Raw genomic sequence first — 27,910 nt, 5'->3', positions numbered from 1 at the left:
CTGTGCCGCGGCAGAGATGCGGCACAGCCTCCGTCCTGATTGGCTAAAGGGTATCCGGGCCTCTCATGATTGGCTGATAAGAGCAGACAGCAAGTGTGACTGAGCTCCGGGTTGTGTGGACGCCGCTTTGTTGCCTGAGGGGGGTGGCGGTGGAAGTTAAGGGGGTAGGGGGCTAGTGCTTCTCCGGACCCGCAGTCGCGGCCGTCGCAGTCACTTCGCCCGGTAGCCTTTAGCGTAGGAGTCGCGCGGAGAGCAGCCATGAGCGGCGGGGTGTACGGGGGAGGTGAGTGAGTGCGGCCGGACGAGAGAGCGCGCCTTTTTAGCGTGTGGGGTTTGTAACCGCCGCCCCCAGCCCTCCCCTCCCCGGCGGCCCCTTCCGGTCTCCCCTGCTCTGGACCCCAGCCTCCCCGCCCCATCCCCGCCCCGTGCTCTGCCCGCCCCCGGAGCCCACCCGGCTCGGCGAGAGCCTCGGGCGCCCGGAGTCGCCGCCTCCTGCGGTTCCTTCCAGCCTCGGCCCCCGGAGGAACAGGGTTTTGGGGGTGCGTGCCGGCCTCCGCCTGGGCGGGCACTCCATCCTGGGGGGTCGGCCCGCAGAGCCCCTGCTTGAGTGGCTGGCCGCAGGGTCGCATCTTCCCGGGTGTCTCCATAACTCGGCTACATTGGGGCGCGCGCGCGTGTTTAAACTTGGGAGGTCCCAGCAGTTTGCAAGCATGGACCGAGGGTTTCCACAACGACCCGTGGACCGTAAAGCGAGCCGCGAGAGGTACCACTGATTGGAGGAGTGCTGGCTACTCAGGACGCAGCCTCCTCTTGTTCCGTGCTCTGTTGCCTTACACCTTTCATTAACTTCTGCCTGTTTGCTGACTGTGGGTTCTCCAGAGTTACTCGTGGGAACACCTGTAACTTAAAGATGTTGTCCTTGGGTCGGCTGCGGTGTGGTGGAAAGATAAGCACCGGCCTGGCAGTTACACAGACCTGGCTTGTACTTTCAGTCTCACCATTTATGGAGCGATTTGGCCTTGGGCAAGTTACTTAACTTTTCCCAACTTCAGGCTCCTCGTTTTGGGAATGATAATTCCTACCCAGTGGGGTGGTTGTGAAGGTTCAGTGAGATAATGATACACTTGCTACACCAAGTGTGGTCCATGGATCAGCAGTGTCAGCATCACCTGCAAGCTTTTTAGAAATGCAGTATCTCAAGCCCCACCTGAAATATACCGAATCAGAGCTTTCATTCTTGCTAGATAGGTAGGAAGCACTGATGTATGATTCTGGTTTTTGCGGTGTTTGATGAGTTTAGAGGACAAGGAGACAAATCTAAAGTGTTGCTTTTGTCATTGTGTCTAGTAAGGTTATTGTTTCTGAAGAGGATGGCATTTTACAGGTAAGGGATAAAAATGAGGTTTTCAAAGTTCTTAGTAGTTTTTGGAATGTAGCTTGAGTTTCTTTGCGGTAATATGCTGATCCTCATCCCCTTCTTCCCCGTTTATGTTCTTGCTTTTGATTTCTCAAATGTGAGAGTCAGTAGTTCCCCATTTTTACTCAAAGCCTAGTGGATCTTCATGATTTACTCTTTCCCATCTGAAGATGCCATCCTGACCAAAAAACTAGGTCTTTGTGCCTTTGCTCACAGAGGCTGTTGACTCCATTTTGACCTTTAGGTTCACTGATCCAAGGACCTAGAAGCTGTTCATGAGTTTTTCCTTAGAAAGCATTGTTTAATTTGACTGAGGTAGAAATGGATACTAATAATGCCAGCAGCAAACATTTATTGAGTGCATACTTTGTACTAAGAGCTGTTCCAGAGACTTTTCCTGTGTTGCATTTAATATGTGCATTAACTCAATCTGCAACAGCCATAGGAAATGATACTGCTATCCCCGTATAATGGAATAAGAAAATAAGGTATGGGAAAGATTAATTGGCCCAGAGTTACATAACTTCCTAATAAGTGGTGAACAAGAATCTCTGGGATGAAGAAAAAGGCATTTCAATAAAACCCTTTCCCATTTTAAAAATAGTTTTTTGGTTGTTTCTCCATAAGTCATTTTTCAGTTATATAGCCACAGCATATTCGTGTATGGTTTAGGTATTCAGAATAAACGTCCTGTGTCTCATTTGCTTATGGAGAGGAATATGTCTTAAAGCCTGTTTCATATATAAAATATTTAAAACTCACAAAAATAAGTGTATGGTTTTGTGTTTGAGTTACCCCTGTATGACCAGTATTTATAGTAGGTCATATTTTCCAAAGGGTGTACTGTGAAAAGAAACCAAACCTCCCACCTAGGTTTTGTGTAATTAACTTAGTAAGCTGTATTTTTAAGTTGCTTGCTTAATTTAAAAGATCTTTGCAGTTTAAATTTTAAAATTTATAGCTATCTCATTCTAATAATGATTTCTGACTAGATCTGACACTGATCTTTAGCTTTGGGTATAATGCATAATTCATCGGGATTTCCATACTTTCTGATTTCTGGGCCTACTCATTGCTCCTGTGACCATCTTTCGTGGTTCTCTTTTACTTCAAACTTGCATTGTAAAAATAAACAGTCCAACTTTGATAAATTGTGTTTCATCATTCCTGCACCCCTTACCCCCAAATCTCTAACCTTAAAATTTTCTTAAAACCATCATCCCCATGAGTTGGGGTATCCTTGTCCAAACAAAAAAATAAAACAACCTTCCTGCTTTCTCCCAAAGTCATTTGCCTTTTTCAGTATCATATTGGACCTTATCATATAAGACCAGGTTAGAAAATTGCCACCATTGCTTCATGTTTTCCCAGAAAAATCACCACACCTCTAAACTTGGAAGCCATTTACTCTGTGGAAAAACATCAGCATCCTCAGAAAAGTGAAAACAGTGTTTTTAGTAGCAAAGAGATCCAAGTCTTGAGGATTTTTATCCATTAGAAATTGTATCCTGGTTTTTAAATACCCAGACCTGGGACACCTGGGTGGCTCAGTTGGTTAAGCAGCTGCCTCCGGCTCAGGTCATGATCCCAGGGTTCTGGGATCGAGCCCCACGTCGGGCTCCCTGCTCATCGAGAGCCTGCTTCTCCCTGTCCCTCTGCCTGCCACTCTGCCTGCTTGTGCTCTCTCTCTGTCTCTCTGTCAAATAAATAAATAAAATCTTAAAAAGAAAAATAATAAAAAATAAATACCCAGAGCTCCATGGCTATGGTTTAAGCCTCCTATCTCCCTTTGCCGTTCTCCTATTTTGGGTTCATTGGTACTTCGTTTTTAACAAAACAAGGTACAGGAAATAGACCTATTTCCCATCCTTTGAAAAAGGAAAATAAGCAGATGCAGAATTCCAAGAATCAAGAGTCTCACTCAGATTAAAATTCTACGTCTAGTTTGCCAAAAAATTTAAAAAAATTAAAAAAATAATTTGCCATCTAATTAGGACAGGAGCATAATTGATTTGTTAGATTTTTCATTTCATTTAAAAAAAAATGTTTTTGAGCGCTCATTATGTGCCAGGCAGGTATGGGTATAGCCTCTGCCTCCAAGAAGCTTAGTCTTATAGGTGAGTCAGTCAAATAAATAGACACCGTATTTTATACATTTTTAGTTGTACATTCCCCTCCCCCCCATATTTAAAGAGCTGAAGTTGGAATATTTCTCTTTTTTTGTGGAGGTTTTTCTATTTTACATATTTAAAATTAAAACAAAATTAATTCCAGTCTAATTAACAAGGAATATTTCTTGATGATTTGGCAGAGTTTAATTGGTGTGGCAGAGTTTAATTGGCAGCATGCTTTTTTTTCTTACTGATGCATGAAGTAATGGTGCATCTTATCATTTATATCCTATGATGAGAATTGGGTGACTTGAGGAGAAAGGGTAACTAATTCAACATAGTGTGTTCAGTAATGACAATATATAGAAGTTTCAAAGGTAGAGCAGACAAGAAAGTTACTAACTCAGTGTGGGGGAGTCAGAGGACTTCACAAGAGAGGTTTATGGGGATGATGGAAGAGGAGTAAAGAAGGACAGTATATGCAAAGGTTAGCTTAGTGAGAGCACATGGTGCGTTTCGGAGACAACATTATCCAGTAATGCTAGAATGTGAGGTGGGATACGAGACTACTGTCAGATTTTGCTAAGCCTTGAGTATCAACTGGGTGAAATGATTTGAAATGATGGGAAACCACTGAGGGATGCTCTCTTTTCATTGAAGGATATATGTACCCTTATGTTCAGAGTTACAATTTTGAAAGATAACAGTGCAGCAGTTTGAAAGGGGTTGGAGAAGGTGAAGAGATGGGAAGCATAATACTTATGGGGAATTGTAATAATTCCCTGTTGAGATAAAAGCTTGATTCAAGGGGCGCCTGGGTGGCTTAGTTGGTTGAGCATCCGACTCTTCATTTCTGCTCAGGTCATGATCTCAGGGTCATTGTATCAAGCCCCCCTTGGGCTCTGCCCCTCTTGGGGACTCTGCTTGAGATTCTCTCCCTCTCCCTCTGCCCCTCCCCCCGTGTGTGTGTGTCCGCGCACTTGTACTCTCAAATCTTTTAAAAGAAGAGCTTGACTCAAGACAGTGGCAATGGCAGTAAAGAGGAAAGTAATTGAGGAATATTTAGCAGAAATATTTGGCAAAACTTGATGAGGGGTATGAAAATCTGAAGACATTCACATTTCTCAGTGTTCTGCCTCTGCTTACTAGGCCATTAATTGTGATAGCACTGCTGAGATTAGGTTAGGTAGGATGGGGAAAAGAAGGCAGTGCTTCAGATACACTGAATTTGAGGTACCAGTGGGACATCAGGAGGAATTGATGTTGTACACCAAGAAGTTTGAGATACGACCTTTTGGCTCTCTGAGTAGCACCATGGTGGTTGGTAAGAACAAGTGCCTTATGAAAGGTGGCAGAAAGGGAGCCAAGAAGAAAGCAGTTGATCTGTTTTCTAAGAAAAATTGGTCTGATGTGAAAGCACCACCTATGTTCAGTGTAAGAAATACTGGAAAAACACTAGTCAAGAGAACTCAATGGAACCAAAATCGCATCTGAAGGCCTAAGGATCATGTTTTTGAAGTGAGCCTTGCTAATCTGCAGAATGATGAAGTTGCATTTATTTTTACTTTTTATTTTTAAAGATTTATTTGAGAGAGAGTGTGTGCGCATTCATTGGGGAGGGTGGTGTAGGGTGGGGCAGAGAGAGTCTTAAGCAGACTTTGCACCCAGGACAGAGCAGGTGAGGGGGTGGGGGGGGGCTCCATCACAACCCGAGCGGAAACTGAATCCGATACTTGACCGTCTGCGCCACCCACGTGCCCCTGATGAAATTGGATATGATGGATTTGAGCCACCAGTCCAAGAATCTGTTTAAAATTTAGACATTTAATGGTAACAAATAAAAAATCTTGTTTGTGATGTTTAAAAAAAAAAAAAGTTTGAGATATGGATCTAGATGAAGGTGAGGGCTTGAGAGAGATTTGAGATTGAAATTATTAATATTTTGGTAGAAGTTGAGGCTGTAGGGGTGGAGCAGATTACCTGTGAAAGGATGAATTAAGGAAGGGTTCCTGGCCTCCCTAAGTAATCCACAGGTAGAACTATATTTTATTATAATTGGTTTCTTTTTTTTTTTTTTTTTTTTTTTAAAGATTTTATTTATTTATTTGACAGAGAGAGACACAGCGAGAGAGGGAACACAAGCAGGGGGAGGGGGAGAGGGAGAAGCAGGCTTCCTGCGGAGCAGGGAGCCCGATGCGGGGCTCGATCCCAGGACCCTGGGATCATGACCTGAGCCGAAGGCAGACGCTTAACGACTGAGCCACCCAGGCGCCCCTATAATTGGTTTCTTTTATAATCTATTTTAAAACATTCTAAGAAGGGAGTCATAAGTTTCCTAATGTGTCTGTATTTGTTTGCTAGGGCTGCCGTAACAAAGTACCACAGACTGTGTGGCTTAAATGACAGAAATTAATTTTCTCTATTCTGGAAGCAAGAAATTTGATATCAAAGTGTTGGCAGGGTTGTTTTCTTTGGAGGTCTTTCTCCTTGGCTTATACAAGCTGTCTTCTCCCTTTGTCTTCACGTGGTCTTTCCTCTATGTATCTGTGTCTAAATGTTCTCTTCATGCAAGGACACCAGTCATAGTGGGTTAGGGCCCATCCTAATGATCTCATTTTAATTTAATTGCCTCTTTAAATTAAGACCTTATCTCTAAATACAGTCGTGTTTTAAGGTACTAGGAGTTAAGACTTCAACATACGAATTTTAGGGGGAAACAGTTCAGCCCAGAGCTTTGTGAAAGAGGTCCATGATACAGAAAAGGTTAAGATCCCTGGCGTAGGACAAAAGATTGATCCTTGAGAACAGTAATTGAAAATTTTGGTTAACCAGGCAAGGCAATTCATTTATTTAGTTAGGATATTTCTTTAGCCAGTATTCTGGTTAGTCAGTGTTAATGTTTATTAATTCATATTCATTGGTAACTTTACTATTTGTACTTGAGTGTACATGCTATGGTGACAAAAAATGCAGTGTTCTGCTTTTAAGGACCCCTACTTTCAGACAGAATAATTTGGATCAGAGAATTGTATAGAGAATGGATAATTACTTTGGGAAATGTAATAAATGCAGAAACTTCCTTTCAAATTAGAAATAAAAATAGGTGGCTCTTCATTTTATTTGACTAAAAATGAGATCATTATTCTGTAAGGACACCATCTCTTAACTACGAATATCTGTATAATCACTGATTTTTCTTCATTTTAAAACTTAATTTTTAGTACTTCCAACATACTAAAAGTATGTGTTAAATTTATATGTGATAAATAGATGTAATATTTTACTGTATTTGCCTGAGATATTTTAAGAAGTAGCATGTTATTGATATAGAGTCCCCTTCTCTCCCTCCTTAGAGGTAGCCACAGAACTGAAGTTGTAGGCAACTTTCCCAGACCCCATGCAGATTTTATATTTTTACTCTGTGTGTCCATAATGAATTAAACAGTATCATAACGTGTGTGTGTGTGTGTGTGTGTGTGTATAGTAACTAGCTTTTCAAACTAGTCATTTTTTGGAGATTTATCCATATTAATACATATAGATCTAGACCATTTTAACTGCTGTATAGTATCTCATGGTGTGAATAAATTATAGTTTATTTATTTCCCTACTGAGAGACCATTAGATTATTTCTCTTTTTTCCTGTGACGAGCAGTGTGGTGATAATAATGGTAATAGCGGCTTCCACTTACTCTGATTATTCTGTGCAGGTACTGTTCTAGGTGCTTACATGCATTATAGCATTTAACACATTTAATTATTAGAGCATCCTATGAGATAGGAACTATTATGCACATTTACATATGAGGAAACTGAGGCAGAAAGGTTAGAAATCACCCAAGGTCATATAGCTAGTAAACATTCTAAAACATGTCTCCTTGTGATATGTATGAGAGAGTTTCTCTAGAGAAGATAAAAGTGTAATTTCTGTGTATGCACATTTTCAACTTTAGAATATGTGACTAAATTGTGCATTGTGGTTGTATCAGTTTACAAAACGTGTTTATAAACAAATGTGTAGGAGCTCCTTTCCCTACATCTTTGACAACACTTGGTCTTATCAGATGGATTTTGCCAATTTAATGGAGGTAAATAATAGTTCTTTCTTTTTTCTTTTTTTTAAAGATTTTGTTTATTTATTATTTGACAGAGACACAGCGAGAGAGGGAACACGAGCAGGGGGAGTGGGAGAGGGAGAAGCAGGCTTCCCGCGGAGCAGGGAGCCCGATGTGGGGTTCGATCCCAGGACCCTGGGATCATGACCTGAGCCGAAGGCAGACACTTAACGACTGAGCCACCCACGTGCCCCAGTTCTTTATTCTTTTTAATGATTGAAAAAAATTCTTCTTTGAAAAATTAGTGCCTGGAAAACCCAAGTGTTTTGTTTTTGGAGGCATTCTGTTTGGGGTGAAATATTTTTAAAGAATAATTAGAGGCTTTTCTCTGAATATGAATGTAAAAAAATTACCAGCTTTCTTCCTCAGCATTAAACTTTACTAAAAATCTTTGAAATGTGCGAACTTTGATAACTTCATTTTAATGATTTTTACTTGGCCTGTATAATTATATCTTAAACTCTTATCCTTCAGAGTCCCTCTTTTTCTTGGAGTTTTGCTAAGTTTCTTCTCTAATTGCATAGGATATAATTTCCCTTAACATATGAAAAAATGGTACCAAAGTACTGCGTATCTTCCCTTTGCCCCTCCAGATCTACTTTCCACCCATTTCCACCCTCTTTGTGCCCTTGAAGGCTGATCCTTATAGACTGCCTCAGTGGGTCTCTTAACCTCTAGTTTGGCCCGTGGTAGGGTAACCATATTTCATGCTTTATGCCTCCTGTCTTGGTAGAACTATTAATAGGGAACCCTTTTCGCATTCGGAAGTGGCCCAGTTTGGGTGACCAATTGTGAGATCACCCGAGCCAATGGAGAGGGGGAACAGAGAGGTTGGCATATTTATTAGTCTGGTTTCTTCCCCTCAGGGTTAGCCATGGCTCACTGCATCCCTTAACTGAAGTCACAGCTCCTGTCAGGTAGCCCTCCAAACACAACTGTCTCTGGGGTCTGTAATAGTTCTTTCTCCATGTTTCTTCAGTTCTTTTTGTTTTGTTTTGTTTTTTTAAAGATTTGATTTATTTATTTGACAGAGACACAGCGAGAGAGGGAACACAAGCAGGGGGAGTGGGAGAGGGAGAAGCAGGCTTCCCGCTGAGCAGGGAGCCTGATGCGGGGCTCGATCCCAGGCTCCTGGGATCATGACCTGAGCCAAAGGCAGACGCTTAATGACTGAGCCACCCAGGCGCCCCTGTTTCTTCAGTTCTAAGGGTGGTAACAGATCTCTATTATTAGTGCTAGGGTATCATACTATCCCTTTTGGTTTTCCTGTATTGTGCCTATATCTTTGTAAATAGTCCCTTTAATAAGTAAACTCTTGCAAATTACCCAGTTTTAGTGTACCATCTCATTCCTGATTGAACCTATACTGATATACAGTTATGACTTGTTATAGCTAAATGAATCTTTCTTTTAAGGTGTATTCAAAACTAGATACAAGCTAGTAATAATGTGAATGTAATACCTGTTTTAATTTGTAATAGAGGTTTTACATACTTTCTCAATTTTCATATGATACCTGTAGGTTGTTAATGTTAATTATCCTTTCATCTTTTCAGATGAAGTTGGAGCTCTTGTTTTTGATATTGGATCCTATACTGTGAGAGCTGGTTATGCTGGTGAAGACTGTCCCAAGGTAAGTGTAGTGTTAATTGGATATGAAAAGGCCATTTATGTAGAATTAAATTTGTGCAGAAATTCTGACTGATTTATAGTAAGACTTTAGTTAGAAAAAAATGACTACTTGATGAAAGCAGGTGAAACTTGTATATCATGTTCTTGACTCTTCCAGGTGGATTTCCCCACAGCTATTGGTATGGTGGTAGAAAGAGATGATGGAAGCACACTGATGGAGATAGACGGCGATAAAGGCAAACAAGGCGGCCCCACCTATTACATAGATACTAATGCCCTGCGCGTTCCCAGGGAGAACACGGAGGCCATTTCACCACTAAAAAATGGGATGGGTACGATGTTTGCTTCTGTGGATTTGATTTATGGAGTATACATGCTATGTTTTAGAGCTAAAACTTGTAAGTCGAATATCGGGTATTTTGTTGTTTTTATTCCACAAGCTGATGTTCCAGGCACTGAGAATACAAAGATGCATTAAACATGTTCCTCTTCCTTAACAGACTCACAGGGGAGATAGATACAAATATACAAATATGTAGGATAAATGTTATAGCTATGTTTGATAAGCAGTGGGATTAGAGAGGAGAGGTATTTAACTCTGTCATTGGGGGTCAGTGATGGTTTTCATAAAGGAGGTAACTTTTTTACTGGATCTTGATCAATAAATAAGGATTAGCCTGACTGGAAGGCTGGGTAAAGGAGAGCAACCAGCATATGTAAAGAGGTGGAGCTGTGTAAGAAGCGTACATGTTTAGAAAGATCATCAATTAAGTATGGCTGTAAGAGTGGATCCATTAGGACCAGTTGCAGGAAAGGTGGGCAGAGAGCAGTCATAATAGGGCTTGTAAACCATGCAAAGGGTATATTAAGCTGGCAACTCTGAAAGGTAACCCCAAAGGAATTTAAACGGAGGTATGAAACGTTCATATTTGTCAGCTGGAGAGATGATTCTAAAAGCAATATGTAGGCTAGATTGGAAGGAGTTAATAGAGACAGGAGGATCAGTTAGGGAGGTGAGAATTCAGATGAGAAGTGAAGAGCGTTGAAATTTTATCACTGATGGTGGAGGTCCTGAGGTGGCTTTGAGAGATATCAAAGAGGTGAAAAGAGAAGAGTTGAAAAAGTTTCCTTGATTTTTGATTGGGGTGATTGGGTACCATGCATTGAAGTAGGATAGAATGGAAGGAGCAAGGTTTATGGTCTTAAAAGGCAAGTGTATTACCTGAGATCACTCTTAGTTTCAGTTATTCACGAGAAGGACTCACAGGACTCAGCCTATAGTTGTACTCATGGCTAAAATTTATTACACTGAAAGGATACAAAGCAAAATAGACAGGAAAAAAGGGCAGGGAGTGAAGTCCATAGGAAACCAGCGCAAACTTCTCAGAGTCTTCTCACAGTGGAGTCAGGCAGGATGTACTTAATTCGTCCAGCGACGAGATGTAACAACATGTGTATTGCCTACTACAGGAGCTCATTAGAGACGATTTTTACTGGGGGTGGTCACGTAGGGACCCTGTGCCTCGCATGTACTAAAAATCCAAGGCTCCCAGAGGGAAAGAAGGTGTTCAGCATAAACCACATTGTACAAACAGTTTAGGCTCAGTGAACTAGTCTTATCATTTAGGGGAAGTTTTATATCAGTGTAGGGAACTGGCCAGTTCCTGGATGCCAGCCAAGGGTTTTTTCTGTACAGCATGCTTTTTTCTGTACAGCATGTAAATGAGTTTGTTATTGCGTTCAAAGTATTTGAATATAGGTGCTGTTGTAGTAAGCAGGTGAGAAAAATTTTAAGACACGGAGTTGCATTTTAATAGCCAGAAAGAGTGTGAAATATGAGACACGGGTTGAGGATGGGGTTCCTTGTCAGAGCTTGTTCTGTATTTAACCGAAGAGAAGAAAGGGTGCCCATGAAAGAGAATGAGAAGGAATAGTTAGGGATGTAGGAGAATAAATACTCAGCAGAAGGCCAAGGGAAGAACAAGTTCTGGAAGCATAGAAGTGATTCATTCTCATTGTTCTCAGCTGTGACATTGAGATTTACACTAAGAAGGGAAAAGTTAGAGTGACTGACAAAGTTCATTGACCAAAACAAAATCCTCATATGCCTGTGGGAGTATGTTGTACGAGTCATGACATTCTTCTTTGGACTGTGGCAGAGCAAGTTTGTAAACTCTTGAGCAGTCACTAATGTCAGATAATGTTAAAGAGGTCAAGGGGCGCCTGGGTGGCTCAGTTGTTAAGCATCTGCCTTTGGCTCAGGTCATGATCCCAGGGTCCTGGGATCGAGCCCCGCGTGGAGCTCCCTATTCGGCGGGAAGCCTGCTTCTCCCTCTCCCACTCCCCCTGCTCGTGTTCCCTCTCTCGCGGTCTCTTTATCAAATAAATAAAAATCTTTAAAAAAAAAAAAAGGTCAAGCAATATTACAAATGTGAAGTTTCTGCTGGATTTGTCTGTTAGAAGGTCATTAGTGATTTATGCATGCATTTTTGATGGAATGTTTAGGTGGAAGCCAAATTGAAGGCATATTATATTCCCTGAGGGTTCTTATTTTTAATCTTTTAATCTTTTTTCAAGTAGATTATAAGCTTTTTGAATATCAGATCTAGATCATACCATTCTTTTGTATTTTCTCTTACCATTTGAATTGCATACTGTGCCTCTAGTAAGTACTTATTGAATAATATTTATTTGGTATCACTAATTACATTTGGGACAGGTCTAAGGGTTGTGATGCTGTGGGGGCTAGAGCAACCAAAAAGAATTTCCATATTTTTAGAAAACAAAGATGATGTCTATATAAAGTACTATATTATGAAGTAAATCTATGAAATAAGTAGGTTCTGTATATTAAGTGTTAATGCTAAACTGTAGAAACAGTCTCTTAAAAGATTCTTTATTTATCTTCAGCTAAGCATTGTTTTCAAGGTGTTAATCTTATATTGTAGTTGAAGACTGGGATAGTTTCCAGGCTATTTTGGATCATACCTACAAAATGCATGTCAAATCAGAAGCCAGCCTGCATCCTGTTCTCATGTCAGAAGCACCGGTAAGACAAGCTTTCTTTTCTGAGTTTCTGTAGTTATTTTTAAACTAATTCGAAGAATGTTTTATTTTTCTTTAAAGAGGCATAGAAGTTCATATTTTGAATTTTGAAAATTAGGGAAAGGGGGATTAATTTTTCTATACTATTATAATTTTTATTATTTCAGTAATTAAAATATTCAGAGAACAATAACAAAGCACCCTAAATGGGGTTTGATTATTATTTTTTTTCCCAGGGATTTATTTAACATTTGATTTCCTTGGGCTGCTTCCCATTTGGGTTTATGAATTGTCCCTATGCCCCAGGGGCAGGGCGTATCTGCTTTTATACTCTGCTTTCCAGGAGAGAAGTCAAATGTGGAGCTAGGGCTGGAAATTACTAGACCGAAGTCTCTTGTGAAATGAATTTGGTACAGAGTCCAAAGAGCCCAGCAGGCTAGCATAGCGATCATAAATTATCAGTATTTTGTTCCCTAGTTTCCTTTTAAGTAGGAAAATTTGGTGGTTTAAAATTACTAGATTCACTCTTAAGATTTAATATACTTTATGTTTATAAGAATCGTGATTTTCTTGTACTTTGAAAAGTCAGTAACTTGTAGAGTTTATGGCAACAGATAATTTTACTTCTTATTAAATGATAAATTTTAATTTATATTTACTAAATTTATTTACAAATAAATAGAAATAATACATATATATGAAGATTATTTTCTGTGGTACTCTATTCTATTTTTAATATTAAGTTTACATCTTTGTTAATATAGTGCTATGTTGAATCTTGAAATAAATCAACATTTTAGTTTTTAAACAGTAAATAACTTGCATTTCTTTTTCCCTCTTCTCAAGTGGAATACTAGAGCAAAGAGAGAGAAACTGACAGAGTTAATGTTTGAACACTACAACATCCCTGCATTCTTCCTTTGCAAAACTGCAGTTTTGACAGCGTATCCTTGAATGAGTAATACTCAGCTTTTCTTTCAAAGTAAATGTGGTGCTGCCGTTAAAGAGAATGCCTCCAGCAGGAAGACATGAGCCAGTTCTTTGGCTTTTTCTCTCTTCCTTTGTAGCTATCTGTCTTTCAGTATTTCTTATTGGAATAGATATACCAGAAGTTATTAGGGAAATAAGAAAGAAATGCTCAAATCCTGCTTGTTGACAAGGTTTTTAAAAATTTTGTTTTTAGGAGGGGAGTGTGAATAGAAGGTAATATTTAAGCCAGTTGGATTAAATAAGTTCAAAGATTGCCATTTCTGTTCTCCTCTCTCATTGCCATAGAAAAGTGGAAATTACCTATAAATTCACTTAAGATTTAATCACCAATTTTTAGAAAATCACATATTTATTGTAGACATGTTAAGGGACAGACAAGGAAATACTATGTCCTTATCTCAAAGAATTTGTAATGTAATATTCTTCTTAAAAGGTAAATAATTGATTTAAATAGTACTTTAAGGGCTGCCTGGGTGACCCAGTCGGTTAAGCGTCTGCTTTCGGCTCAGGTCATGATCCCAGGGTGCTGGGATCGAGTCCCACATCGGGCTCCCTGCTCAGCAGGGAGCCTGCTTCTCCCTCTGCCTGCTGCTCCCCCTGCTCGTGCTCGCTCGCTCTCTGTCAAATAAATAAATAAAAATCTTAAAAAAAAACTGAGGGTTGCTGGAGTGGGGGTTGGGGTGGGAGGGATGGGGTGGCTGGGTGATAGACACTGGGGAGGGTATGTGCTATGGTGAGCGCTGTGAATTGTGCAAGACTGTTGAATCAGAATCACAGATCTGTACCTCTGAAACAAATAATACATTACATGTTAAGAAAAAAAAAGAAGAAGATAGCTGGAGGGGAAGAATGAAGGGGGGGAAATCGGAGGGGGAGACGAACCATGAGAGACGATGGACTCTGAAAAACAAACTGAGGGTTCTAGAGGGGAGGGCGGTGGGGGGATGGGTTAGCCTGGTGATGGGTATTAGAGAGGGCACGTTCTGCATGGGGCGCTGGGTGTTATACGCAAACAATGGATCGTGGAGCACTACATCAAAAACCAATGATGTAGGGGCGCCTGGGTGGCTCAGATGGTTAAGCGTCTGCCTTCGGCTCAGGTCATGATCCCAGGGTTCTGGGATCGAGTGCCGCATCCGGCTCCCTGCTGGGCGGGGAGCCTGCTTCTCCCTCTGCCTCTGCCTCTCTCTCTCTCTCCCTGACTTTCATGAATAAATAAATAAAAAAAAATTAAAAAAAAAACTAATGATGTAATGTATGGTGATTAATATAACAATAAAAAATTAAAACTAAAAAAAAATCTTTATGAAGAGAATAGAATTTATTTGTATGATGTGGGGGAAGGAGCCCTGTATTTAGAGTTTAAGTTGAAATGCTTACAAACTGTGATTTTTGAATTAAGTACTTAAAACCTAGCTTTACTTTTTACTCATTTATGCCGTATACCTCCCTGGATTGCTGTAATATTCAAGTAAATTTTACATATATATGAGAATCACTGTGGTAACTGTAATCTAACATTGTCTATAGTGCTGTGTTCTGCTTTTTTTTTCTTTTTAAGATTTTATTTATTTGACAAGGAGAGAGAGAGGGAGAGAGCAAGCACAAGCAAGGGAACAGCAGGCAGGGTGAAGCGGGCTCCCTGCTCAGCGGGACTCGATCCCAGGACCCTGTGATCATGAACTGAGCCAAAGGCAGACGCTTAACCGACTGAGCCACACAGGTGTCCCTAGTGCTGTGTTTTGGAGATGATTTTAGTGAAAGTGTGGAGGTAGAAAGTGTAAGTGTTCTTTCCGGTGACTTAGTTTATGGTTGAAGATTTCTATTAGACTTCAGAAGGAGTTGTGGAAATAGGTTTGGGTCAAACTGTAGAGACCTTGCATGTTAGATTTCTAAAATTTGAACTTTAGACTCTAGTATAGCATTGCAGGTTTTTGAGTAGAGGCTGGAGAATGCTAGCTAGCACTGTGTGCATTATCTCATTTAATACTCATAATAAGCCTCTCAGGAACATGGTCAAAGTAAGCAAACTAGTTCAAGTTCACAATTTAAAAGTGGCTTTACTGATTTTGAATATAGGTCTGTTTGGCTACTTCCTTACAAGGAGTGTGTAAACAGAATGGGGCATTGTTCTATTTTTTTAACCTTTTATTATGGAAAATTTCTAACACAAAAGAAGATAGAATGTTATATTGAACCTCCATGTGCCTATCACACAGTTCAGTTTTCAACACATAGCTAACTAGTAGTAGTTACAACCCTGCCCACTCCCCCTCCCACTATGATTTTGAAGTAAATCCCAGACATGGTATAATTTTATCCATAGAAACTTTAGCATGTATCTCTAAAAGATTTTACCATGTGTCTAAAGACAAAAAAAGAAGTAATCACAACTTTTTTAAAAAACACTGTAGTATATTTGAGTCAGGATCTGAACAAGGATCATACGTTGTATTTGTTCAGTATGTCTCTTAGGTCTCTTTTAATCTATAGATTCTACTCCCCCTGACCCTTTTTTTCTCTTGTTATTTGTCTGTTAAGGAAGTAGATTGTCCTGTAGAATTTCCTACATTTCTGGATTTAGCTGACTGGTGTCCTTTTACTATGTTCTTCTAGCCCAGTGGATCTCAAACCTTTTACATCCAGAGCTTTTATTTATGTGGATTGTATCTGGCAGTGTTTACCATATTGGAAATTAAAATAGAAACCAAAAAAATTAGATTTCTTAGTTTAAGTAAATTAATAATAAATCATTATATGTTAATGTAAAATATTTTAATGAAAATCAGTTGATTTCTGAAACCCAAAAAATTACGAGAAGAGTGGAATTATTTTACATATTTTCAGATCTCTTTAATGTCAGGCTTAATAGCAGATGTTGGATTCTCATATCTGTCTTTTGAGTTCAGTCTGTTCTGTATCACACGTGACATGGTCTCTGGAAAAGTCGCATATACACTCATGAGAGGGTGAGAGTGAAAAAGGCAAATAACATCTTAGTATTATTCTAAAAATTGTTTTGACCTCAAACATTTTGTATGGCTTCAGGATTCCTTTACACTTTAAAGAATTACTGAGGACTGCCAAGATTTTGTTTATGTGGATTATATGTCAGGATTACTGTGAGAAATTAAAACTAAGAATTGTTTTTTTTTTTAAAGATTTATTTATGAGAGTGAGCAGGTGTGTGAGGTGGGGGAAGGGCAGAGATGGGGAGAGAAGTAGATTCCCAGCTGAGCTCGGAGCCTGATGCATGCGGGGGCCTGATGTACGCATGGCTCAATGCGGGGCTTTATCTTATGGACCCCCAGATCATGACCTGAGCAAGAACCAAGAGTCAGGTGCTCAACTGACTGAGCCACCCGGGTGCCCCAACTGAGAATTGTTTTAGCATTTATTTATTCACTTAAATATGACCAAAAAAGACCCATTAAGGTTAACATAAATACCATTTTTATGAAAAAGATATATTTTCCAAAACAAAAATATTAGTGAGAAGGATAGCATTGTTTTATCTGACTTAACTGATAGCTGGGTTCTCATATCTGCCAACCTCAGGCCCTGTCCTCTTGACACCTCAGGCTAGTAAAGAGGGCCTTCTGCTGTCCAAGCTGCATACTGTTGGAGAATGCAGTTAGCTGCTGTGATTTTGCAGAGTGGATTACTCTCTGTTCTATTTTTGTTGGGCCTCCTGAAGTCCTGCCCCTGAAGAGTTTAGCAGTCAGTCAGAGATGTGGGTATATTTTATACTCTGATTTTGGGTTTGACCCCTTCTGTAGTTCTCTGACTTCTAGGGTTTCTACCTTACCTGTCCAGCTTTTCTTCCAGCCCTGAACTCCTTTCTCTGTTCACTCAAGGTGGTAAAGTTGCAATTTTCCACCACTGCTTTCCCAACCGTAGCCATGGAGGTGGGGAGCACTTTCAGGCAAGGAAGCTACAACTTGAACTTCTTACCCCTTCCAGTTGCAGTTTTATGAGAGTAAATTTTGGCTGAATTTTGACTGCTTTTGAACACTTTATCTTAAAATGGTCATTTAAGATAATTTGTCCAGATTTTGTTACTTATAGGAAGGTCCATATACCTTTATGCCACTTTTTAGTCTGGTATTACTGCATCTGTCACTTTGTATTAATAGAGCATCAGATTAATGTTTATGTATATAGTTGACCAGAGGTCAATAGAGTACCAGTACTAGCAAAGATAAATCACCAACCTGTCTTTCTGGCCATTGATTCTCATTGATTCTGATCATTCTTACACATTGCTTGGTTTTCTGCCCTTAGCCCTTCATCTCTCTTGACATGCTCTTTCTGGTTTAAATTATCCATTTCCTTGGCTTCAGATACCAGTTCTACACTAACAAATTCCAAATCCGTATCTGTTTTGTGTCCCAGATCTTGTGAGCTCCAGGCGCACATCCAGCTGTCCTACTAGAACTTTTTGTATTAATTATCTGTTGAAGCACTTTAAACTCATTATGTCCAAAACTGAATTAATCTTCTCTCCCCTCAAATTTATTCCTCCTTCTTTATATCTTCTTACTCGCAGTTGCGCAGACTAGAAATCTTTCTTTTTACCCCTTCTAATTTAGTCAGTCATCAAGACCTTTTTTTTTTTTTTCTCCCCACTACCTCTCAAATTCATTGATTTCTCTCTCTCCACTGCCACTGCGTTCAGTGCAAGCTATTTCTGGGATTACTGTAAGCCTTCCTCTTACCTTGCCCATTCTTTTTACTCCCCTCTAATAATCATCTTTAATTGCAGGCTGCTTTAAGCCAGAATCATCTTCAACATTCTTGCAGGCTCTGCTGAACTACTTTGCACTTTGCTGGCCTCACTGTACCCTCTTGCCGCCTGCCCTTTCCACATGTTCCTCTATCTTCCCTGTGTTTTCCTCCCTAGCTTACATTTAGATTTCCCCAGGGTTGGTTAGGTGGGCTCTCCATTACAACCCCGGGGCACCCTGAGTTGTTCTTTTTACAGGTTACTGGTCTCTACTAAACAGGATATCCTTCAGGGCGGAGTCCATTTAGGAGCACCTTTTTGTGCCTTCTGTGCTTGGGAATGTCAGGGCCAGACTGAATACCTTCCTTTATTCAGTACCAGACTTAACACTAGGCACCTAATAGATGCTCAATAAATACTTGATGACCAAGTGAATGGCCCTCCTCCTGCATACTGGTTTATGAGGTTCATGTGACACATGCTTTCTGCAGCACAGAGCTGTGGAAGATGGGGTCTGCCAGTATTGGTTGGCTGTTGAATCCACCTGGAATAGCTTTCCCATTGAGTTGTGGGAACTGCCACACTGCTGAAATGGTTGTTCTTTAACCTATGTGGAGAATGGTTTTAGTTCCTAGCTCAAATGCCACAGCCTCACACCGTTTTACTGAGTTTCTATAGATTTTGTTAAATAGAAGTCTTTTCATTTGTCTCCAGAGACTTTGAGTGATTGTGCTAATTTTGACCAGTTTAATAGATGTCTCTCTGGGATAAAGGTTTCCCTGACTCCCTCTCACCATCATTTTGGAAGTGCTGCTTGTTGTCATTTGTCTTTAAGCCAGTTATTTGACACCAGTTTTCATCCCTGGATTAACTTTAACACCTTTTAAGCCATAATACACATGTTTAAGAATGCCTTAATAAAACTTTCCCTTTACAAGCCTTGATACTTTCTTTTCCTTAATGCTTTAAACTAGATTTGCTAATGGTCGTTCTACTGGGCTTATTTTGGACAGTGGAGCCACTCATACCACTGCAATTCCAGTTCATGATGGCTATGTCCTTCAGCAAGGTAAATGGATTTAATGAGGGTATGCTGAGATGATGTTAGCTGTCATGAAGACGTAGATAACAGAGCAGTGAATTGGACTATCAAGTCATATCAGTTTCCAAATAATGTCTCTTTATTAAGAGTTTTTAAAACATCTTTATAATGTATATTTGAAACTGATGCATGGCTTCATTCATGCTTAGAGGGATAGTTCAGTTAATTCTACTTGAAAAAATTATTCATATGTAAATACACAGAAGAATTTGTCCCAAGGAGCTTGGATTTAATGCTGTCTTAGCCTTGTTTAATCTGTTTTCATAGGCATTGTGAAATCCCCTCTTGCTGGAGACTTCATTACTATGCAATGCAGAGAACTCTTCCAAGAAATGAATATAGAACTGATTCCTCCATATATGATTGCGTCAAAAGTAAGTGATGCTTGAATTTTCTCTTTGGGATTTATCTCCAACTCCCCACCCCCATGTTGTGAACTCTATTAACCTAGCACATGCTCTTGGTACTCAGGAAGCTGTTCGTGAAGGATCTCCAGCAAACTGGAAAAGAAAAGAGAAGTTGCCACAGGTTACAAGATCTTGGCACAATTACATGTGTAATGTAAGTACCCTTATTCTCTTTATAAAACTATTATAGGCTATATGTTTTTGAGTAGAATGTGAGCAGTTTGTATTTTTTTTTCAAGATTTTATTTGAGAGAGACAGCACAAGTTGGGGGAGGGGCAGAGGGAGAGGGAGCAGCAGGCTCCCCACTGAGTGCAGGGCCTAATGCGGGGCTCACTCCCAGGACCCTGAGATCATGACCTGAGCTGAAGTTGGATGCTTAACCAACTGAGCTACCCAGGTACCCTGAGCACTTTATAGTTTTAATGGTATTTTACAAACAAAAATAATAGCTTATTTTGAGAGGGAAGGGATGCTTTTCATATTTGTCAAACAAATTATCTCAACAAACTATTATATATATTCATTTGGATTACAATAAGACCTGGAAGGAACTTTGGTTTTGGAGTAAAAACAAACATTATGCTATTCTGTACATTTTTCGTCTAAGATAGGGAATGGTTTTAGTATGTAGAGACCTGCTATTATGGCTCAGTTATGTTCTCTTTTTTAACATCAGTCAGCCATATTAAAAAAATGTGTCATTATTCATAGTAAGGAGCCAGTAAGATTCTCTTTACTAAAGATCCATCTCTGAACATACAACTTAAAGGAAGAGGGGTTAGTAAAACCTCTCACACCACAGATGTATATGCATTTCTAACAGTAAAAGGATATGAAAGCCATAATTTACTATGTCAGAGATGTATCCTCTCTGATACTTTTTTGCACCTAAAGATAAAGATTTTTTGTGGGTGTTCAGTAGAAGGAAAAATTGTGAAGATGATTAACAATTTTGCCTAGATATTAGATTTTTCCTTAGCAGCCTAGAGGTTGTATGTATTTCGTAGCAAAATTTTTTAATTGTTTTTACACTATGTGCAGTCATTAAAAATTACATAAGATGCCATGTATGTGTACATGTACACATATTCAGATAATGAAATCTTGCTTCTAAGTTTAGGCTTATTTTTAAGGAAAAAACCGTGTTCTCAAATCAGTTTTGTTATGCAGGACAGGTACAGGGGTTCCTGATTTTTTTTATTTCATCATTGTTCCATAATTATTGTTAATTAATTAATTTATTTTTTTAAAGATTTTATTTATTTATTTGAGAGAGAGAGAATGAGAGACAGCATGAGAGGGAGGAGGGTCAGAGGGAGAAGCAGACTCCCTGCTGAGCAGGGAGCCTGATGTGGGACTCGATCCCGGGACTCCAGGATCATGACCTGAGCTGAAGGCAGTCGCTTAACCAACTGAGCCACCCAGGCGCCCTAATTATTGTTAATTTAAATGTGGTATAATATAGTTTCTAATGCAAATGTTTAGAATTGGGTTTCTTGATACTCTGAGTCCTTGCTGGATAGACTTATACCCTTGAAATGACTTTGCCATCCAGGAACATGGTCTGGTTTCGTTAAGAAAAGTATTTTAAATATAATATTACAAAAGTATAGATTGCAAAGACAAATCTCCATAACCTTGTTTCTTAAAAACTCTTTTTTTTTTTTTTTTAATCCATAGTGTGTTATCCAGGACTTTCAAGCTTCAGTACTTCAAGTATCAGATTCAACTTATGATGAACAGTATGTTTTCTTATCTACAAGATTTATAATAGCTCATTAAAACCTTCATACTAAACTTCTAAACACTGAATACTTCATAAATGAGGAGAGAAATCGATTTGTTTAGTTAAAGAATTGCAGAATATGCTTAACTGGTCTAAAGGTAAAAAGTTATGGTAAGAAACACTGACTAACATAAAAGAAAGATATTCTCACTCTGCTTTATTACAAGTTGATAATTTCTTAGTTTATATTTTGAGCAGGATTTTTTTTTGTCTTTTGTTTAATGTTGTTTAATATGTTTTCAGAGTAGCTGCACAGATGCCAACTGTTCATTATGAATTCCCCAATGGGTACAACTGTGACTTTGGAGCAGAACGGTTAAAGATTCCTGAAGGATTATTTGACCCTTCCAATGTAAAGGTATAAAAGCTTGTTTCATAATTAGCTTGACTTGTCCCATATATGTGAAGATCTTGTGTAATTATAAAACCTAAATAAGACTGACTAGATATTTTTGGGTGTGTTGTTTGAAGTTCTTCTGTTAACTACTAATTTTTATTTTGTTGTAGGGATTATCAGGAAATACAATGCTGGGAGTCAGTCACGTTGTCACTACAAGTGTTGGAATGTGCGATATTGATATCAGACCAGTAAGTGTCAGCCTCCTGCTTGCAGTATAAAGGTATTTTTTTGGGTAAGGAAGTACCCCCAGATCAGTATTTAAGTTGTCAACTTTGGCCATTGACTTTGAAGTCCATTTTAGAATGTGTAAAATCATGAAGTAGTGGAAAAGGAAAAATGCAGAACTCTAGAGCTATGGTGTCCAGTGTGGAGGCTACCAGCCACATGTGACAATTTAAATTAAAATAAGTAAAAATTTAAAATTCCATTTTTTAGTTGCACTAGCCACACTGTAAATGTAGCTAACGGCTACTGTTTGACAGTGCAGATAGTGAACATTTCTATCGTCACTGAAAGTTCTTTTGGACAGTGCTCTTCTAGAGATTTCCTAAAACGTGACAAACCAAAATATATATTATTGGTGATTTTTCTTGTGTAATTTTGCTACTTTTATTGTTTAGGAAGGTATGGGTTTAAATTATGTAACTTTTACATGGAGTTTAGAGAATCAACCTTCATATTTTTTGTGCTTTGCCAAGTTTTATATACTAACTCCATATTATATATATACTAATTATTAGATTGATTATATCTTATTTAAACTCTAGATTCAGGGGCACCTGGGTGGCTCGTTCGGTTAAGCGGCTGCCTTCAGCTCAGGTCATGATCCCAGGGTCCTGGGATTGAGCCCCGCATCAGGCTCCCTGCTCAGCAGGGGTCTGCTTCTCCCTCTCCCTCTGTGCTCTCTCAAGTAAATAAATAACATCTTTAAAAAAAAAAAAACTGGGGTGCCTGGGTGGCTCAGTCATTAAGCATCTGCCTTTGGCTCAAGTCATGATCCCAGGGTCTTGGGATCGAGCCCCGCATCGGGCTCTCTGCTCGGTGGGAAGCCTGCTTCTCCCTCTCCCACTCCCCCTGCTTGTGTTCCCTCTTTCGCTGTGTGTCTCTCTGTCAAATAAATAAATAAAATCTTTAAAAAAAAAACAAAACTGTTGGAAACATTTGGAACTAATTTTTTTTTTTAATCCTAGGGTCTCTATGGAAGTGTTATAGTGGCAGGAGGAAACACGCTAATACAGAGCTTTACTGACAGATTGAATAGAGAGCTCTCTCAGAAAACTCCCCCAGTAAGTTTTGTTTGTTCTTTAGCAGTATTCTTCAGTCTTGTGTGTCCTCATCGCTGGTGTAATCTTATAGATAAGGTTTGTTTTTCAGTAGTAGATTGATATTTTGTGTGTGCCTAATACAGTATTACCTAAAAAAACGTTAATAGCCCTTGTTACTTAAATTTTCATAGATGACATCTTTTCATAGATGACTCTTGTACTTGAATCTTTTATTCATTGATTCCATATTTAAATACCTGTAGTCTGCTAGGCACTAGGGGATATAAACTATAATCCCTGCCCACTAAGGGCTCAGTCTGCTAGGAGGAATAGACATGCATAAAGACTGTAACGTGCTAAGTGGTTTTAGTAGGTCATGAACCAGGCACTCTAGGGAACACTCTAGAGCGAGCACTTAACTCCCTCATGAAGAAACTGAATGAATAGTTCAACTGGTTGGTAATTTATGAAAGGACATCTAGGTGGAGGGAATGCCATGTGCAAACTATGAAGGGAAGATGGCATATTCTGGTATTTCAATGTAGTTGGCTTAGTCTGTGCAGAAGTGGGAAGAGTGATATGGCTGGGAAGATGGATGGTTTATTAATTTCCTAGGGCTGCCATAACAAAGTACCACAAACTAAACTGGGTGGCTTAACACAACAGGAATTTATTCTCTCTGTTCTGGAAGCCAGAAGTCTGAAATCAACATGTCAGCAGGCTCTCCTCTCTGAAACATACAGATGAGAATTCTTCTTTTCCCTCTTAGCATCTGATGGTTTGCGAGGAGTCCTTTGGTGATTACTGATTGCAGTTCCAACACTTCAGTCTGTCTCCATTGTCATAGGGCAGTCCTCTCTTGTGGGTCTATTCTCTTCATTATAAAAACTCCTGTCCTATTGGATTAAGGGCCCACTCTGCTCCAATATGTCCTTAATTTGTATCCTGATTACACTTGCAAAGAACCTATTTCTAAATTAGGTAACATTCACAGGTACCAGGGACTAGAACTTCAACATATCTCTTTGGGGGACACAATTCCACCCACACAGATAGGTACCAGGTCATGTTGCTTATTAATAGTGAACCTCTGGGATAAAATTTGGCAGAGGACTGCAGAACTCCTATGTTTGTTTTAAAAAGATCACTGGGTGCATTATGACAATTTTAAAAAGGATTTTAAAAGGATTAGAAGAACGTGGTTTGGGGAGAAGATCTGGTACACATTGATAACAGAGTAGTAGTCATAATCTTTAGATTTTAAAACTTCTATCAAGTAGTTTTTTGTATGTTACTCTGTACTAGTTATTACATTAAAAGAAACTTATTAAGGGTTACATGGGCCCTAATTGTATCTATAGAATTTCTATATTTGGGAGTCTTTTTTGTTTCTCATATAAAGGAACATTTTATATATGGCACATTTTTAGAATTGTTATTTAAGTTGTTATATTGTTATTTAAATATTGATAATAGGCACAGGATTGACACCTGACTTGTATTTACTACATTCTTGGAGATATAGTCTGACCTGGAAAAGACTTTAATTAGATTTGATAGGAAGTCCCAGAATAATGAATATATAGACCTGGGCTGTCCAAGGTCTGGTCAAGAGCAGTTAGGTATTATCCTTGTCATTTAGGAGGCAATTAAAAATCAATGCAATAACAGGGAAAAAAATTTCCTCATGATCCATATCAACCAGTTCCTCACCTACAAAAATCCATGTTCATCCCTCCTGCTTCCAGCACCCCCTCCCTCCTGTATCACATATTCTACCCCCAAAACATACACATTTATTCACTGTGAAAAAGACTCAAAACTATGTGTTCATATAAAATAATAGGGAAGTATCAACAATTTGAGAACTTTCCCCAGAAACAAAGTCCTAGGTAGGGGGAAAATCTCCTGATATAGGGAGACAGGGACAGTACTGAGCCATAAACTGTGTTTATCAAGAGAGTTCAAAATATAAACACTAATTTGGGAGGAAATCAATATGAATAAAAAACTTAACCTGAAATCTAATGTCTGCATTTTGATTTGGAAGTGGAGGGGGGTGGAGTGACCTTAGATAGGAAGGGATTAGGACAGCGTGAAGGCCTAAAAGAGTAGTAGCTAGCAAGTTGAGGAGGATTATATAGAACGGGTAGCAGGTTGGGATGACAGATTTGGTGTTAGAAGAAATGAAATAATATATGAAGCACTTAGCATAGTATCTGATTTATAAGTATTCAGTATGTGTTTGCTATTCTAGGATATAAACTGTGAATGCCATACTTTTTAGTATGTAGTTCGTAAGGTTTATATAATTTATTATTAAATATTATACATTAAAAGCCACAATCAAAGTAGTTTAGTCAAAATACTTTATACAGTAATTCAACCCATGCCTACTATTAGCCTAGCTGTTGCAAAATAATCACATATAATTGGTGTTTGAAAGTCATTAGGCAGTCAACTGAATTTTCTGAGTTGAGTCATCTGTTTTGATTGTACTAATACTTAATTTTCCCTCTATTTTAGAGTATGCGGTTGAAATTGATTGCAAATAATACAACAGTTGAACGGAGGTTTAGTTCATGGATTGGAGGCTCGATTCTAGCATCTTTGGTTAGTAAACTGAAAAATAGTCTTATTGAATGATTTAACTTAAGTGTACCAGTGAATATAGTAAAAAGACTAAAAATAATTCTAGTGCATCATTTATCTCTGTATTTTATAACTATCAGATGAGTAGAGGACCTAATAATACCAGTTTCACATGTTCTAATTTAACAAAATGCTTCAGTGCCTTATCAGTGGCTATTTGTCAGCCGAATTTCAATTTCCCTTCTCAAAGGTGGGAATTTACTAACTTACTCACGCCTCTTCTCATAGTCCCATTGGCACTGGTCAGGACTTCTCTGTAGCACACTTGAAATTAAATCATTCCTTCTCAGGTCCTGGTTGTTCCCTGGCCTCTTGGGGAGGTAGAAGAAATCAGGAGTTGGCTCTTGGGGCAAATGGTGAAGTCATAGTGCTGGGTTTTGCATGTTGCTTTGACAGGTGCTTGCTTTGAATCACGAGAAAAAGTCCTTGTACTTACCTGCAATCCTAGACTGGGGAGAATTTCCCCTTCACCTCAGAGCAGCCAAAGTAAATGTCATGAAGTACTTATACTGAACATTTTTAAGCTAGTAAATGTCTTCTTATGTATTTGTTCTATTTGCAGTCTTTTACTAGATCTTAGATCAAAATGGAGTACCACGCATGAATCCACTTGAATAGAGTCAATCTTAGGGAATGAATTTGTCCTACTTATATGTTTTATTACTAATGTAGCTTAGGCTCCTTCCTCCTCGGGTCATTTTCCTCCTTTCCATTGTCTATAGTGCCTATGTACTATCAAGTGTGTACTTGCAAAACTTTATCCTAGTCCTGATGGATGAGCACTTTTGAGATCTAAGTGCTGCCATTAGTCAAGTGCTAGGGTATAGCTCTTCAATTCTGTACTGGGATCAAGCCTTCCAACGACAGTTTCTATTGTTGTCGTAGGTTGGCAGCAAGCCATCAGAGCTAAACCTCCCATCTTCCTGTCACAGCCATTTTCTAAAGCCTCCGTGTGAATAGGAAGACTTAATATTCTTTCCAAATAGTGTCTTTGAGTGTTCTAGAGGAGGGCTGAAATAGGGGAGTGATGGAGGACTATTTGGGGGAGGGGCCTAAGAGTTCTTTAAAGATTGGGAGTTGTGAAAAGATATTTAAAAGTATTTTCTAATAAAAAGGCACAATATATAACTTTTCTTTCCATTTTATAGGGTACCTTTCAACAGATGTGGATTTCCAAACAAGAATATGAAGAAGGAGGGAAACAGTGTGTAGAAAGGAAATGCCCTTGAAAAGAGTTCCCAAAGCTCTACCTTCCTGTGTCACCTTAAGTTTCATAGCTTTAGTATACTCAGGAAAAGAATGACCATCTTTTGTAGAATGTTTATACATTTTTGCATATTTCAATTTCCACTTAAATTTTTTAAGGCTTTAACTGGCTCTATAAATTAAGATAAGTTTGTGCTTTCCTTGAAATGCACTTATTCTTATTACAAGCATTTTATAATTTTGTATAAATGTCTATTTTCTCTAAATATTTTGCTTTCAGTAAAATGCTTTCCAACTCTGTTTAGTATGTCAGTTACCAGTGACTAGTAGAATTGGTTTTTATTGACTAGTAAAACTTATTGCCTATGCTTTTTACCTTAGGCTTGCAAAATTAAATAAAAATTATTAGCCATTCCAGAAATACTTTTTTGGATTATTGTTGTGTTATGACTTAACTACTTTAAGGACTAAATATATTTATCATGATTTTGAGTGAAAGTACTCACTGTTTATTAACAGTAATATCCACACCCCCTTCATATGCTGTTAACATAAAAGTAAAAATGTTACCTGGATCCAAAACGACCTTACAGCCTCTGCTATAGCAGTTGACATTACTTTCCCACCCCAGGGTACAGGTGATGTTAATTAAAGTCTATTTAGATGTCAGAATTTATAAAGTGGGTATCTGAACTTTATACCTGATTTTTAAAAAATTTTGGCAGAAGCATGACCACTTCCAGAGTTAGCATGCATATTAATTCTTAAAAGAGTTGATAGTCATTTGACTAAAAACACAATTTCTTTATAAAATTACTTAATACATATTTACTTTTGTATATAGACTTATCAAAGGAAAACAAAATGGCAACTTAAGAATTCAGACATTTTACATAAGACTTGACTTCTGGGCTTCAGAAAGATGTGGAAACTTTTTCTGAAGAAATTTTTCTTTCTTTTTCTCTAAACTTTTCTTTCTTGCTTCAATGCGGGCTCGTTTCTCAAGTCTCAATCTAGAATAATAAAAGCATAACAGCAATTTATACAAAACTATT

The 27,910-nt window shown here is 38.7% G+C and overlaps 2 protein-coding genes across 4 annotated transcripts in view; one reads left to right on the top strand and one right to left on the bottom strand.

Annotated features, from left to right (window-relative positions):
* Window positions 1–89: 89 nt before the first annotated feature.
* On the top strand, window positions 90–27,276 carry ACTL6A (actin like 6A). 3 transcript variants are annotated; one of them, XM_036115915.2, is made up of 14 exons: window positions 90–283; window positions 9,200–9,276; window positions 9,433–9,607; window positions 12,224–12,324; window positions 13,167–13,264; window positions 19,011–19,105; window positions 19,406–19,512; window positions 19,610–19,699; window positions 21,227–21,288; window positions 21,576–21,690; window positions 21,840–21,920; window positions 22,923–23,018; window positions 25,524–25,610; window positions 26,798–27,276. In XM_036115915.2, exons 1-14 carry the CDS (start codon window positions 259–261, stop codon window positions 26,876–26,878), a joined length of 1,290 nt encoding a protein of 429 aa, XP_035971808.1. In that variant the 5' UTR covers window positions 90–258; the 3' UTR covers window positions 26,879–27,276. The 3 variants fall into 3 exon arrangements, with proteins under 3 accessions (XP_035971808.1, XP_077924991.1, XP_077924987.1); XM_078068865.1 differs by lacking the exon at window positions 90–283 and adding an exon at window positions 634–763; XM_078068861.1 differs by lacking the exon at window positions 90–283 and adding an exon at window positions 7,556–7,616.
* Window positions 26,775–27,910, bottom strand: part of MRPL47 (mitochondrial ribosomal protein L47) — a 31,007-nt gene continuing 29,871 nt past the window's right edge. The window contains exon 7 of the mRNA XM_036115921.2: window positions 26,775–27,868. Coding sequence (XP_035971814.1) covers window positions 27,745–27,868 — 124 coding nt within the window. The 3' untranslated portion in view covers window positions 26,775–27,744. The remainder of the gene's footprint in view (window positions 27,869–27,910) is intronic.

The sequence above is a fragment of the Halichoerus grypus genome, chromosome 1 (genome assembly GCF_964656455.1).
Source record: "Halichoerus grypus chromosome 1, mHalGry1.hap1.1, whole genome shotgun sequence".
NCBI classification, from domain to species: domain Eukaryota; kingdom Metazoa; phylum Chordata; class Mammalia; order Carnivora; family Phocidae; genus Halichoerus; species Halichoerus grypus.
Note: the sequence above shows the minus strand (reverse complement) of the source record. Positions and strands in the feature narration are given on the sequence as shown.

Excerpts from the sequence above, each read along its gene's own strand:
- ACTL6A (XM_036115915.2), top strand. The coding sequence starts at position 259 with ATGAGCGGCGGGGTGTACGGGGGAG. Across the intron at positions 19,106-19,405 it reads TGGCTATGTCCTTCAGCAAG|GCATTGTGAAATCCCCTCTT; the intron begins GTAAATGGATTT and ends CTGTTTTCATAG. Across the intron at positions 23,019-25,523 it reads TCTCTCAGAAAACTCCCCCA|AGTATGCGGTTGAAATTGAT; the intron begins GTAAGTTTTGTT and ends CCTCTATTTTAG.